The following is a 15,842-nucleotide window of genomic DNA, read 5'->3' as shown; positions in this document are numbered from 1 at the left end:
TGCTTTTATAAATTTTATATTATTTTTTTTCTAAAATAAACTACAAATTTATTTAAAAATTAATTAATTAAAAAGAAATAAAATATAATAATAGATTTATTCTTTCCTTATAATATATAAATATAAATAATAATTAAATATTTATAAATACATTTTATTATTATTATAATTAAAAGAACAAATAAAAAAATTAATTGTTTTTAATATATGTTTTATATTAAAATAATAATAAATTAATTTAATTTCACTCATTTAAATTATGATATTTTATGGTTTTATTTTTTATTATTTTAATATGTATTTTTTTATTTACAAATTAAAAGTTTTACATTATTTTTCATTTAAAATTTATTTGAATTGTAATATATATATATATATATATATATATATATATATTTAATTTTAATTTTTTAATATATTTTTATTTTGAGATATAATTTTTATTTTAAATTTAATTTATATTTTTATCTTACAATTTTCTCCATTATAATATTTTTTAATCTATTAAACCAATCACATCACTCAGAAACTTTCATACAAATAATTCCTTCATTTCACACCATTGTGAATATTGATTTCGAGGAGAATGAAAACATGAATTTGAGTGGATTAGAAGGTGAAGTTTGTGTTGTTTACTTTAATGTTGTGTTTGGATTGGGGTATGGATTTGGTAGAGTGAATTTGCTTTGATTTAAGTTGACTTGTAGGAGAAGATGAGATTGGTTGGATTAAGAGAAAGATGATGTGGTTTGAGTGAATATGAGTTGAAAGTTGATGAAAGTCTATTTATGATGTGATTGATAAAATTTAATAAATTATAATTTTTAATAGAGTAAATTTTATGATTACCATTTTACTCTTTAATGTAAATTGAAGAAATTATTTTAAGATAAAATTAAAAATGTTATTTAAAATTAGAAAAATAGAATTTATTGATATTATCATTAATAACTTAAAATAAATTATTATCATTCTCAATGATAACTTGAAATAATTTATAATATAGACTATTTAATTTATATCTCCACATTTATTTTCTTTTATATAATTAATTCGTTTACAAAATATATTTATTTGAATAATAATATAATAAATAATAATAATATTATTATAGAATACTAATTATTATAATAATTATTAATATTTAAAACATATTAATTAAATATATATGTATAATTATTATAATATATATATATATATATATATATATATAATATGATTATTATATGTATTATCGTTATTATATATATAAACTAGTTTTTTACCCTTGCAATGCACAGGACTATTTAAAATATATTTTTCTGTTATTATAAATAACAATAATACTAAAAGTTACAAAAATTGTGTAATAACATAATATTTAAAATACAGAACTTTAATGTTTTGAGTATATTTAATGTTATCCCATTTAAACATTATTTGATTATTCTTTTAAAAGAAATTAGAATTACAAAAGTTTTTTATCTACCTTCGATCTTAGTATTTTTTGTTGAAGAATTTATAACCAAACTTTTACATTTGATCGGTCCATTTATGTTATGAAAAATATATATTTGAATTTCCTTAAACGAACGTGTTTTTTAAAATGTAATCATACTAAGATTTAAATATAACAAAAAAATAAACATGAATACAAATAAATATAACTGATATAATATTAAAGAAATAAATATACCAACATAGAAGTTTGGATTGAAATTTTAAAAGAACATCATAAACAATAAGATTTTTAAAATAATAATTTACTTAAAGATTTTAGTTATGTCCAAAACGTAACATATTTGATTTTTTTTTTAAATTAAAATTATATCATTTTCGAAAATTTAGTTTAAAAGTCCTCAGACTTTAAAAGTGTTTGAATTTAGTCCTTTTAATCAAATTTTATTAAATTTATTTAACATTTTTAATATTTTTCTTGATAGCATTTGAGTTGTTAACATTGTTTGACACATCTCCGTTTCAAGATAAAATAAATATCATGAAAATCGTTTGAAACGTCAAATAAACTTAACAAAATTTAGTTTATAAGACTAAATCCACATACATATAAAATTGAGAGACTAAATTAGACTAAAGTTTCGAAGAAAAACTAATTCCAATTTTTATTAAATGTTAAAAAACAAAAACATTTTAATACTAATTATTTTCAGAAACCCTAATACAATAAAAATTAAGATTTTTTAAGAAAGAAACATAAATAAGATAAGAATTCTAAATTTTGTAAAGATTTATTTTACGCACAAAAGAAATACATATGAAGTCATAAAAAAAATAACTATTAATGTATTTTTCAAATCTAACTTAATGTAAATTTAATCTTTTGCTAAACTTTTATCTGTTAGACCGAAATTTAAATAACTTTATTTAAATATTTTGAAATACAAATATCGATCATGACATATAAAAAATATTAGTGTATTTATTTTAATTATTTTGATTATGTTAAAAAAATAAAATTAGGAGGTGTTTCTCGGTTAGACATCGTCAAGCAGGGATTTCCCATGATTTGTAATTGTACTTATGACATTTTTATCATCATTTAAAATGAGTATTTTTAATCATTTCTTTCTATTTATTCTTGATGCGATATATATATATATATATATATATATATATATATATATATATATATATATATATATATATATATATATATATATATTTTGAACGAAGAAGATAAAATTTAATTATATTTTATTAAAAAAACTTTAATAATTTTATTAAGGGTAGATTTCCATTCTATGAAAATAAATAAAAATAAAAACATAAAGACATTGCATAAAAAATTTGTACCATTCTACATTGAAAAAATTATATATGTTAGTTAATAGCAATAAAAAATACGACTATAAATATAAACAATGGATAATGTTGTATTTTAAGTTTATATAATTAATTTGTTTACAAAATATATTTATTTGAATAATAATAATAATAATAACATAATAATAATAAATAATAATAATAATATTATTATTATTATTATATAATACTAATTATTATAATACTAATTATTATTATTATTAATATTTAAAAAAATATTAATTAAATATATATGTATAATTATTATAATATATATATATATATATATATATATATTATAATATACAGTGTTATTATAATATACATAATTAATATATAAATATTATATATATTCTGTTATATAATAATTATTATAATAATTAATTATATTTATTATTAATATTAATATATATATATATATATATATAAAAGAAAGTAGTAAATATAAATAAATTAAATTGTTAAATATACAGGAATAATGAAGTAATTTTAATGTGATGAGTTATCTTTTTCTGTATTTCTCTTTATTTTAGAAAGTGTTAAAATATGAAACTCATGTGCAAATCGGTCCTCTCAAATCAGTAGGATCAAACACGTTTGCAACTCAATTTTCATCCGCATGAATAATACTCATACGAATCCAAACACAACATAATAAACACTACAAAAATAATTGTTTTTAGTGGAGGTTATATTTGGCGTTTATGGGGGTTTTAACCCCCACTAATGGTTTTACCAGGGGTTTGAAATTCCCCCAGAAGAGCAAGCGTAGCTAACGAATTACCAGGGGTTTTTAACAACCCCTGGAAGTAGCACAACTTACCGGGGGTTTCGAAAATCCCCGTTAATGTCTGGGGTTCTGATAACCCCCATTAATGCCTAGGGTTCTGAAAACCCCCAGTAATGCATGGGGTTTTGAAAACCCCCAGTAATGCATGGGGTTCCGAAAACCCCCAGTAATGTTTGGGGTTCCGAAAATCCCCAGTAATGCATGAGGTTCCGAAAACCCCCAGTAATGCTTGGGGTTCCGAAAACCCCCAGCAAAAACTTCAAGGCCACTTCAAAATAAACAATCAATATTCATTCAAATGGTACCAATACAAATAAGCAAGCAATAAATTGATTATATATTCCTAAAACTGAATATAAAATCAAATTCATATATACAAAATCTAATGTAAAACAAATTATATAAATAATACTTATTCATGAAATATGACAAAACAAATTACTTGATTGAGGTGCACATGGAGGTGGAAGACCAAAGAAAAAAAAATTAATAAAGTTAGAAAAATGGATCTGGAATGTATATTCATTTTCACTATATTCCTTCCTTTTCAGATCTTACTTACCATGCAAAACAAATATTTCAATGCATTTTTTATCATATTAAATTCATTTTACACTTTATTTGCTACAACAATTATACTAGGAGGGTAGCTGTTAAACATGCAAACTCACGTCAACTATTATACCATTCAATATCTTCAAATTGGATATTTTTATCTCAACCAACTATTGGATTAAAAGTTCCTTTCATGGGTCAATAATTATATATAATTATACTTCAATGATTGGATCAATAAAACTCATTCCATATATAGGAATTAAGGGCATAATAATTGGTGTAATTCGGTTCCATAAATGTGTGTGTGTGCGTAAAATCAATGATAATAATGACAATAGTGAGTAAATTTAACCAAAACAAAGATTTATATTGCTAGTTTGTTCGGTTATTTTGAATTCAAAGATAAGGCTTGAGATAGGTTTGCACCTTCAATTGTTGAACCCACCTTGAAAGAACCTGTAGAAAGTTGAGGCAGCTTTAAAAGAAAATTAGCAGATAGCAAAAATATAAAAGAATAGTAAGGCATTGACCCAAATCAATCAACATCAAAAAATATCTCATTCTCTTCGGTTGTCCCTAGTGCCAAGGTCTTAAGTGCTTGTATTCTTGTTTGATATTTTCCCTCACGAACTTTGAAACAATAGTTTTGCTTCAGGTATGCAACATAGTTAAATAGTCATTGTTCAAGAACAACTAAAAAACCTGACATTCTACAATAGAAAATGTGAAAAGAACTGTAACTTTACATTTTTCATGCTTTCAACTTGATTTGAAAAGTGCAACTCAATTACTTGCAGAATTTTCCTCAACAAGAATGCAGCACGATGAGCCTAGAAATATATAAAAATGAAAAATTATCTATTTCCGAGTGTTAATCATATTTAATTTGCAATATTCAAATTGATCTATTTCCGAGTATTAAATGCTCTTGCATAGAAAGTTCAAATGAAAATCAAGTTTTAAACCTTTAATTATCAATCATCAAGTAAAAAAAATAAGACTCGTTCTTTGGATTGATTAGTCTTGATAAGCAAAACTGCAGTATAAAAAAACTGATAATTACAAGTACAAAAACAAACGTACAAGATAATAGTTGTACATGATGCACACACAATGGTTTCCCAACACTCAAGAATATCGAAGATCCTCCCATATAGAAGTCCGAAAGAAAATCAAGTCTCAACTGTCTAAACTTTCTTTAATTATCAATCATCAAGTGAAAAAAATAAGCCTCGTTCTTTGGATTTAATTAGACTTGATAAACAAAATCTGCAGTATAAAAAAACTGTGATAATTACTATTAAATACACTAACAAGCATACAAAATAATAGTTGTACATGATGCACACAATGGTTCCTCAACACTCAATGGCCCGTGCCCCCAAACCGATGCCTCACATGCAAGCAACTCAAGGCATACAAGGTGAATTTCATAAACATTTTTCCTCTTAAAATTTCACATCCTCAAATCTTTCAGTGCACCCCCTTTTTCAAACTCACTTACCAGATCCCTAAGTGATGGAACCTTCATAGCCAAGGTCCTATATAATCTAGAATATCGTGCTCGAGTTCCATCTGCAGTCCTTGCTAGGGCAAGCAATCTTAAAGCCTCGGGTAGTTCAGCAAATACTTGTTTCATTTCTTCCAAGCTCAAATTTTCTAAAATGGACGGCCTTGGGGCAACCCTCACAATCTCACCTCCTTTAGGTTCCTAAACTCTAGCCTCGGCTTTAATGATAAGTTCTGAATTTGAGTTTGCTCCACATTTTATTATAAATGAGGAAGTATTACCCGTATTGAATTGAAGGACGTTCCACTATGCCACATCAGTTCCAGACCCAAAGCTTGTATCAGTAGATGGCTTACGAGAATGCGATACGTTCTGAATGCGGCCATCTTCTTCAGGAATCGACTGCATCATAAAAGAGGGTTTAGGAACCCAAAACTCAACATAAGTTGGACATAGACCCAATTTTACCAGAAATGCTGAGATAGAAAAGCATTTGAAATTGTTTTCATCCTTTCATTCCTTACTTTTGCTTTTTCTTTTGGGTACAACATTTCTTAAGTATATAACTGGGTTGATAACACAAATTTAGTTAACAAATAAAAAAATGATAAAATAGTCAAATACAGAAAAACCAGAAAAGTCACATGGCATCTTTGCACTCCTAACAATATTCAATCATGTAGTAATCTACGAAGAGCATGGCAATTTTTAATTTATCAAAATACCTGATCCAAGAGAACCATCAAAAGCATGTTGAAAATTTGAAGCATGAGGCAACTATTACTTTCCTTTGAGGACATTAGATTTGACTGGTCCCATCTCTTTATAGAATAACTTTGGATATTTTCTCGTGCAGCATTATAAGAAAAATGAATTTTTAGAGTTTCAAGACGTTGCAACAAAGGCACCATTGATCCCTGCATACATTCTCAAACCTCAAGATTAAATTACTAGGACAAAACTTGCCACGTTTACTAAAGAAAAATGGAAATTGAGAATCATATTCGGACAGGGCCAACCAGTTTATTTTATTAGACAAAGTCCAGTTCCAGCATTAAAGAAACAAATTGAAGTATACATAACCTCAACCATAAAATAATAGATATCATAATCAAATTGTTCAGTGATTCTCCTTCATTATGCGACAAAGATGAAACAAACCTTCTATTTCCTATGTACGGACAAATGAGGTATTTATCTAGCCAACCCATCTAGTCAAGGACAACCAATTAAATTCATGTACATAAATGACAATCTCTCAAACTACATTGCATAACAGAACTTCTTATACCTGCTCTAGTCTGACAATTCAAATCCAGACAATCCCAATTCATCCAACGCTACCAAAAACCTTTTTACACTGATTAGCTCATTCAAAGAACCATTTCCCTAAAGTAAAAAGTGAATGCCTTAGCGTAGAAGAAAGAGTACAAAAGTAAACAAGCTCTCTAACTTAATGTCTGCACATTAGAAAACAGAGACTATGAAACATAAAAAGCACAAAAAAAAAACATAACTTATATTTAGCTCCAATAACCTACTATCATACCTACCTGCCACAAAGAATTCTGCAAGGAGTCTTTACAGGAGTGCTTATTAAAAAACCTTTGAGCACTTGGAGATTATTTTCTTCTGTTTTCTTCTCATTATTTGCAACCAAACCTTCTCAAATCCACAAACTAATTGCATTTCATTTCAAACAGTACAAGCATCGACAACTATTATTATATCATTCCATTACTCTATGTTTCATCCTTTTTCATCAATTCAAGCATGGTCCAAGTGATCAAAAAAATCAAACTTAACAAGCTTTGCTCATAGAATACCAACAGTAATACGAACTAACTATTATATAAAAATGAGGAAGTGACAATACGGTATGCTGCATCTTAACTAGATATGCATCCTCTCTGAAGAACCAATACATAAGTCATAACAAAACTGGATGTTAGATAATTTGAAGCATATTGATGTGATCGCAACACATTTTTACTAAAGTAATCACCTGAATATACTCTCTAAGAGACAAAGACTTGAACCCTAGGTATTTACATACTTCAAACTCATTGTTCAACAGAATCTTCTAATCTTTCTATATTTTAATATTTTTCGTTTTCATCATAACAGAGAAGAGAAGGAAAGAAATGTCATTCATGATGTGGTCCCCATAGCTACTACAATTACTCGGTTTCAGCATAATGATTCAATTCCCAAAGTGTGATAATCTAACCTTACAGCTCACCACCGGCACCGGAACGGAGAATGAGGAGGAGATGAGTGCTTTGTGCTGTTGGGATTCGTGAGTTTTTCTTGGTGATAGATGGAAAACGAAATTGAATGAGATGAAAATGAAAGCATGTCATGAAATCTAAAGAGTAGTGACACGAAATTGAAAGCAAAGGAGAAATTGAAAGCAGGGAGAACGGTAAGGCATAATCGTTGATCGATGACGAAACTGAAATCTAACCTCGAGCAAACACCGAGAGGAAGAAATCAGAGAGAAAAGAAAAATCAGAGAGAAGAATAGTTCGTCTTCCTCCTAGGCACTGTCATTTGAAATCAGAGAGAAGAAAATTTGTTAAGTTCGTCTTCCTCTAGGCACTGTCATTTGAAATCAGAGAGAAGAAAATTGCTGAGAGGCACGCGAAGATGATAGAATGAGACGTGAGTCCAGTTGTTTCTCAATTTTTGAATGAAAAAAAAATTAAAAACTAAATTTTACTGAGGTTTCTTTAAAAACCCCTTAAACTTAAAGAGGGTTCTTAAAACCTCTGTTATGTTTATGTTTTAGCAGGGGTTATAATAGTCCCAAGTAATAAACCCTTACTAAAATTAAACTTTTTTGTAGTGAAATTTGGGTGTGAAAGTGATTGGATTTAAAAGTAAAGTTGGTGAAAGTTTCAGAATGATTTGATTAATATGATAGATTAAAGATTAAGTTTAATTGAAAAAAAGTAAAATTAACAAATTATGTTTTTTTTTTAATTTTGCAATAAATTACGAATTTCTCAAAGTTAAAATCCCAAACAAACACACACACCATCTCTTAACAATGTCCTCGTCCATATCCAAGAAAGTAAAAAAGAAATAAGAAAACTTACTTTCTTGTTCAAAATTGATGAAGAGTACTTTGCCAATTCTCGTGAAGTCCATACAGTTTGGTAGGATAGCATGTGCAAATTTCATAATTCAAATGTACAGTAGTATTAATTAGAATATATGTATTTGGATTGTGTATATTTCAATATCTTTTAAATGTTTTTGGATTGTGGATGTTTGAGAAAATATTCTTTTCTGATTTGTGCTGCTTTGTGAAAAAAAAAATATGCAGGGTTAATTGTGGGAATCACAATAAAACAGAAAATTTATTTAAAAACAAAAGTGGAATAGGTCTCGGTTCTTACCAAGACCGAAGGAAAAAGGTACTATATGACCTTGGTTTTGCAAAAATTTTGATGAAAAAAAAATATTTTTACCATATGACTTCGGTTCTCGTGGACCCAAGGCAGAAAAGGAACCCTATGGCCCGGTTCATTTAGAACCGAGGCATAAAAGGGACTCTATAGCCTCGGTAACAACCAAGGTCAAAAAGGGTGCTTTTTGACCTCGTCCCAATATGCTTTGGTTCCAGACCCGAGACAAAATGAGAAAAATAACCGGAGCAAAAAGCCCTTACCGCACTGATATTAAAAAAAAAAACAAATTTTCAAATAAGGCGAAGATTTGAAAAGAAAAACAATACACGTACTAAAAAAAATTCTTGAATAATAATCAAATTTAAAACAAAAAAAAAATGTTTAAAGACTAATATGAAAATCAATTTATTAATTTAAGACCAATTTTTTCATAATTAAAAAAATTATAATTAATGTTAGTGATTAATTTAGAAAACAAATCATAATAAAAATGATTTTAATTATCAATTATAATTTTTATATTTTTAAATTATTTTAATTAATAAATTTTAAAACTATAGTAATTAATTATTTTTATTATTAAAATTAATCTTTATTAAAATAAATATCAAGAAAGAGATCACAAAAAGAATATGGATGAAAGAGAAGGAGAGAAAAATATGGATGAATGAGATGAAGGTTAATATGTACTATAATTGACGCTAACTTTCTTTACTTTAGTTTTATATTTAGTGTTCGTTCATTCAATACTAACACAAATATTTATTTGATAAAAAAATTTAAAAAAATTTATATTATTTATTTAAAAAATAATAAGTTGATAGTAATATTTACAAAATAAAATTATGTTTTCTGGTGGTGACATGATGAGGCAAGTAATAATATTTTAAAAAGAATTAGAAGATGGTCACATAACTAGAGAACAAATCTCTGTCTCCTAGTTTAGAAGGGGGCGGGAACTGAGACAAAAATGAAAAAAAAAAAAACAAGGAAAACGTTCCTTCCTGTTTGGGTTTGGAAATAAGCTCATATTCAAAGAACTATGGATTTATTTAAAAAATAAACGTACTCTCTCCAAATTCCAAATTCCCTTTGCGTATTCCATTTCTTTTCTTAAGAATCACCTAATATTATTTCATTACAATATATAACTTCTAATTTCTAAAAGTCAGGAAAAGTTAAGCCTTTTTTCATTTTTTATAAATAAAAATGAAAAACATATTCAAATTATTATTTTTTTAAAAATGATTTTTATTTGTTTTAGGAGACTAAATACTTTTTAAAAAGTTGCTATTTTAAATTTGTACAGTGAACATGAGATGACCTATTTTCTAATGGTATGGAATTTCAATACATTCATTGCTAGTAATAAATTGCAAAATTGAACATATTAACCCATCTTGACATGACGTCAACCTAATTTGACGTAAGTTCAACAAGATTTTGTTCATATTAAGTTTGAAATTAGATTGAGGAAATATTTTTCCTGTACATAAATACTTTTCTAAATAATATTTTATATTTTAATTATTTAAATAAGTTTTGTGCTTTATAAAATAAATAATTTTACTCTTGTTGGTATTTTTGATTCGATGAAACTTCTTGTAGAGTAAACATTTTAAGGGTGTTTTAACTGTGACCCATGTAAATGAGCCCAAACCCTCTGAACTATGCCAAATCGAGAGGTATGTCATTATGTCATATCATGTTTTCCTGTTTTACTTTGTGTGAAAAGTGTAAAATTCCAAACACGTCTTGTACTCTGGTTGGCCAAAGATAACCAAATGGTTCAAACCATTGACGTTGATTATATTATCCGAATCTGGTCATTGGTCACTGCAGCTTTTAAGACGGTAAAAGTCAAAGTGTTAAGTTTCGCAAGTAGCAACAGATAGTGACAATGTTTCGAACGTTACCAAGCAGCAAGAGGAACCGCAAACAACCCGTGTCCGTGTCTACATCGTAGCCACGTGCGTCAATTTCCTCACTTCCAAACCTCAAAAAAGTTACTTATATTCCACACCACACGAAACATAGTTCATTCACACCCTCTCACTTTTTCTCACTTAGTCAATTTCACAATTCAACAACCACTAAACCAAAACAATGAACATTAATTCCACACAATCATTAACCCACTCCAACCAAGCTTCCTACTTTTGCTCCTCCCCGGAAACAAGCTCCTCTCCCAACGTCCTTCACTCCGACGAGGAACTACATGCATTAGCGTCGGCGCGCCCCAAGAAACGTGCCGGCCGGAGAATCTTTAAGGAGACACGGCACCCCGTCTACCGAGGGGTGCGACAGAGGAAGAACAACAAGTGGGTCTGCGAGGTGCGTGTCCCAAATGACAAATCCACAAGGATTTGGCTCGGAACGTACCCAACCCCTGAGATGGCCGCACGTGCGCACGACGTTGCCGCGCTCGCGCTCCGAGGGAAGTCCGCTTGTCTCAACTTCGCCGATTCAGCGTGGCGGTTGCCCTTGCCGGCGTCCACAAATGCCAAGGAGATACGGCGAGTGGCGGCGGCGGCTGTTGTGGCGATTGCCGCGGAAGACAGTTGCGTCGACAAATTACAGAACGAGAATGTGAATGCGGTGGTTGAGTGCGAAGTTAGCAGGTGTGGTGTCGGCGTTGATGAAGATGACAACAGTAGGAAAGTGTTTAGGGAGTTTTGTGATTTGGATGAGATAAGAATGCCAGTCACATTAGGATTTGAAGACATGCATGAGTGGCTTCAGAACATGGCGGATGAGCCTCTGCGATCGCCTTCTTTTTTAACATATGTTAGAGACTGTACCTGTCTTGAGGATGATGCTGAAGTTTCTTTGTGGACCTTCTCCTTCTGATATGCGCATGCAATTTTGCGTTTTGCTGTATGTAGTGTGCAGTTTTCTTTCTCTTCCTTTCGATTTTGGTTCTTGTACATGATCAGGAGTATCGTTTTCTTATATTAAATTCTTGTTTATAATTGATTTTAGTTGAAATTATGATATCTGTATTGCTGTTAAAATTATACTATTTGTATTTCTGAATTTTCTACATAAATAGTTTTATAGTAATTCCTTTAATCAGAATAATACTCTCATGATCATCATGATCCATTTCCATCTTTAATTAATATTTAATAGTAAATGATGTAGGTCCAACTTAAAGGACAATAGAAGGACAATAGGTCCAACTCAACTCATGAAATAGCACGTTTTTTTTGGATAGTTAATGACAACTATACCAAATTTGTACAAGCATCACTAAGGTAGAAATTCTAAAATCATTAAGGATTTGTTCTCATGAATAGAAAGATTAGGAAAGATGGAGATGATTGATTTCGGTGGATTTGAGGGTGTAGTTTGTGTTATTTTTTTGAAGGAATTTGGAGATGATAGTTGAACAAATTTGAGAGTAAATTTTGTGTGTGAAAGTTTGTGTAGGATTTAAGTAATAATAAAAAATAAAATTTAATTTATGAAAAAAGTAAATTACTAAATTGTCATTGGTGTTAAATATAAAATAAAATAATAATTAGATAAGTTGTAATTAATTTTGAATTTTGTTCTACATAAATTGCAATATTAAAGATATTTATTAATTGAAAAAAAATACGTATCCGAATACAAAACAACACCAACTTCCTGTCACAACGTAATAACAATCAAAAGATAAAAAACAAGAAGCTGCTCAAATCGGATACAAGCAATAGGTATCCGAATACAAAACTAAAGCACTTGAAACCGGATACATAAAAACTAGAATCGCTTAAGTGGAGAAAAGGGAAACAAGTTGAAATCGGATACAAGTAAAGTGTATTTGTTCCATTACTTCATCATATGTACATGAAAATTCTGTAAAACTTATGTGTGATATGGAAAATCAAACAGACCAACATAGAAGGGAAGGGAAGTAGAGTTAATGAAACATCTTGCTCTTTATGCAGACCTCAAGCCCATGATTGCAGTTTCAGCAGCGGAGATGTTATATTTTCCAATATAATAACAAGGGATAGAGTGGTAAATTGGCAAAGTTATCTCACACATCTCCTCAAAACAGCGAGATTTAAATTACAGTACAACCTCACAAATCATCGTCTATCATTCGCTTCCTTTCATTGAAAACGAACAGCATTGTCTCTACTAAATCATCACTCTCCATTAATTGGCTACAGGAAACTTGTCCATAAAAGCACTCCCTAAATGTTAATCATGTACGATATTTGAACCATTAAGATGATCCCAACCCAAATTTATATACACAATCTCAAAGTCTAAAACACAAATTTTTTATTTAAAATTTATTTTATAATTTTTTTATACAATTTATTAATTCTGCAATTTAACCCAAAGCAAAAAGCTAGCTTCTCATCAAAGTATGTGTAAAAAAATTTTCAAAATTCATTAATAAAAGAATATCGAAAAACAATTGATCAAAAGAAATACATTTATAATCTTAATATAAATTCAATAAATAAAATAAAAATAATAAATCAAATAGAAAGAAAAAAACATTAATTAGAGATGTAGATAAAAATATTGATATGGCAAGTCAGAATGACCTTAAAAGAATTAAATTTGAGTGAAATAAATACAAAAAAAGTCATAAAAAGATAAAAAAAATCAAAAATAAAAAATAATTATAAGAAATAAATATAATTAATCATTATCTTTTTTCTTAAATAAAATTATAATTTATTAAAAATATGTTTAACTCACTAAATATCATTTTTAATATCAATAAAAATTAATATTTAATTAAATTTTATTTTCAAACATAAAGTTATAATTAATTTAACATAAATATATTAATAATGAAAATAATTTTAATTTTTTTTACAAATATAATCTTATAATTAATTTAATAAAAATATATTAATTCTAAAAAATTGAAATATATAATTTTAAAAATAATTTTACGATTTATTTAATAAAAAAATATTAGCAATAAAAAAAATTTAATCCTAAAATAATAAATAAATAAAAAAAGCTAAGAAAAGGTAAGATATTAACGATGAGTACATTTTTTTTTCTATTTACTATCTAATCATATATTAAAGAGAAGACATGGATTGACATAATATATCGTGTTTTCTATATATTTTGATATGGTATTTGTTGGGTTTATATGTTATATTCATATGGGTTATAGTTATAGTTATATTGAGAGATTGTGATTCCATATGTTTATATGACATTAGTCTTACACATATAAAATATTTGATATCATTTTTACCCCAAAATCTTAAGGCAATGATGTTATGGGTCTTTATTTTTATATAGTGTTTAACTTTGTCTATTTTATCCAATGTGAGACTTTTTGACTCACACTTGGATTATTTCCAACAATCTTCCCTCAAGGATGAATTTCTTGTTTTTGTTTTCTTTTTCATATAGTATATTTTTCCTCAGGTGTATGATGACCCCTTTGATCTTTATTTTCACCTAAGTGATTGACCACATAACCCATAATTATAACATATAAATTCAACCGTCTTTTATACGTTTAATTCATAGTTCTCGGTAGTTAAATTTCAAATAACTTTTTAATGTACGTAAATATTCATAATACTATATGCAACTAAAAAAAGAAGTAAAGAACACAATTTTTTTTTCACTTTAAATATTTGACATTCATATAATGTCATTTAGTTTAAAGAGATCAACTTTATATATCACATTTGTAGCATAACAATATTTAATATTATTCTCTTAGATATTATATAATATGTATGACAAAAGTATTCGAAATACTAAATTTTAACATCATTTCCTATTCAAATTGAAATAATGTATAATTAATTAAATAATCATTTGTGTTTCCTATTCAAATAGAAATAATGTATAATTAATTAAATAAATAATCATGTGTTTGTTTTAAGATGAATTTGGAAGAATGGATTTAAAAGAAAAGATATGATAGTAACGTTATTTAGATTAATGGTTTTTTTTTATTTTACGAGATGGAAATGCATTTATTTATTTTTTACATAACACACAAAACAATACAAATTAAATATTAAAAAAAATGTTTGCTTAACTTTCTCTTCAACATCCAAATATTTGCGAGGAAAGTGTGATGCATAATACTAATATTCAATAATAATAATAATAATAATAAATATTATTAAATAATAATCGTATTTTTAATTATGAAGATAAAATAATAATTTTATATTTTAATTTATTAATATATATATATATATATATATATATATATATATATATATATATATATATATATTAATATCATTTAAATTACTTATAAGTTATGCTACTAAATTTATTCTTTTTCACATCCAAATTCTTTAATACAAATATAAATTTTATTCTCAAATTCATACTCACACTTTCTTTCAAATCCACTTTATAAAAAAACACATCTTTAGTGTTTCACAGCTCCACATGTGTGTATCAAAATTATCTATCTTACAAGAGTCATATTTGTCTTAGAGAATATTCGTGTATCATCCTTAAGTAGTCTTCTAAAAAGGATACCAACATATAGTAATATTTTTAAATTATGTATGGAAATAAATAGAAGTCACTTGCGCAATGAATCATAAAAGAAATTTCTATTGTTAGTATTATTATATTTGCTCTATTTTGCCAAACATTGTATTCTATTTCTAATTTAATTGTTATCATATGGAAGATATAAATTATTTTAAGTACAAATTTAGAAATCAACTATATTTTTTTTTAAATCATTTTAGTTATTAATAACTTTTAATTTATAAATTAATGTCTAAATTGATTATTATAATAATTAAATATG

General features: G+C 27.1%; 1 protein-coding gene and 1 pseudogene across 17 annotated transcripts; one reads left to right on the top strand and one right to left on the bottom strand.

The window, feature by feature from the left end:
- Positions 1-4,376: 4,376 nt before the first annotated feature.
- On the bottom strand, positions 4,377-8,380 carry LOC114176525 (kinesin-like protein KIN-14J). Of its 17 annotated transcripts, none has more exons than XM_085671336.1 (7): positions 7,214-8,378; positions 6,952-7,049; positions 6,386-6,577; positions 5,655-6,062; positions 4,897-4,980; positions 4,709-4,799; positions 4,377-4,608 (listed from the first exon to the last, which is right to left on the bottom strand). In XM_085671336.1, the coding sequence occupies exons 4-7, from the start codon at positions 5,787-5,789 to the stop codon at positions 4,547-4,549; spliced, it is 372 nt and encodes a 123-aa protein (XP_085527462.1). In that variant the 5' UTR covers positions 5,790-6,062; positions 6,386-6,577; positions 6,952-7,049; positions 7,214-8,378; the 3' UTR covers positions 4,377-4,546. The 17 variants fall into 17 exon arrangements, 9 of the variants coding, with proteins under 9 accessions (XP_085527462.1, XP_085527465.1, XP_085527463.1 ...); XM_085671339.1 differs by having other exon boundaries at positions 7,891-8,373; XM_085671337.1 differs by having other exon boundaries at positions 6,386-7,049; positions 7,891-7,969; positions 8,128-8,373.
- Positions 8,381-11,110: 2,730 nt separating this feature from the next.
- LOC114177333 (dehydration-responsive element-binding protein 1A pseudogene) lies at positions 11,111-12,093 on the top strand (annotated as a pseudogene).
- The last annotated feature ends 3,749 nt before the right edge of the window (positions 12,094-15,842 follow it).

The sequence above is a fragment of the Vigna unguiculata genome, chromosome 3 (assembly GCF_037176805.1).
Source record: "Vigna unguiculata cultivar grain cowpea cultivar isolate G323 ecotype 2 chromosome 3, ASM3717680v1, whole genome shotgun sequence".
Classification (NCBI taxonomy): Eukaryota; Viridiplantae; Streptophyta; class Magnoliopsida; order Fabales; family Fabaceae; genus Vigna; species Vigna unguiculata.
The sequence above is the reverse complement of the archived record's forward strand: the minus strand, read 5'-3'. Positions and strand labels throughout refer to the sequence as shown.

What these genes read in the sequence shown, in the direction of transcription:
- LOC114176525 (XM_085671336.1), bottom strand. Translation starts at nt 5,789, where the DNA reads ATGAAACAAGTATTTGCTGAACTACCCGAGGCTTTAAGATTGCTTGCC. An exon ending in AAGTTGAAAGCATGAAAAAT is followed by an intron (nt 4,800 to 4,896) that starts GTAAAGTTACAG and finishes GCATACCTGAAG; the next exon opens with CAAAACTATTGTTTCAAAGT. An exon ending in AGGGACAACCGAAGAGAATG is followed by an intron (nt 4,609 to 4,708) that starts AGATATTTTTTG and finishes TCAACTTTCTAC; the next exon opens with AGGTTCTTTCAAGGTGGGTT.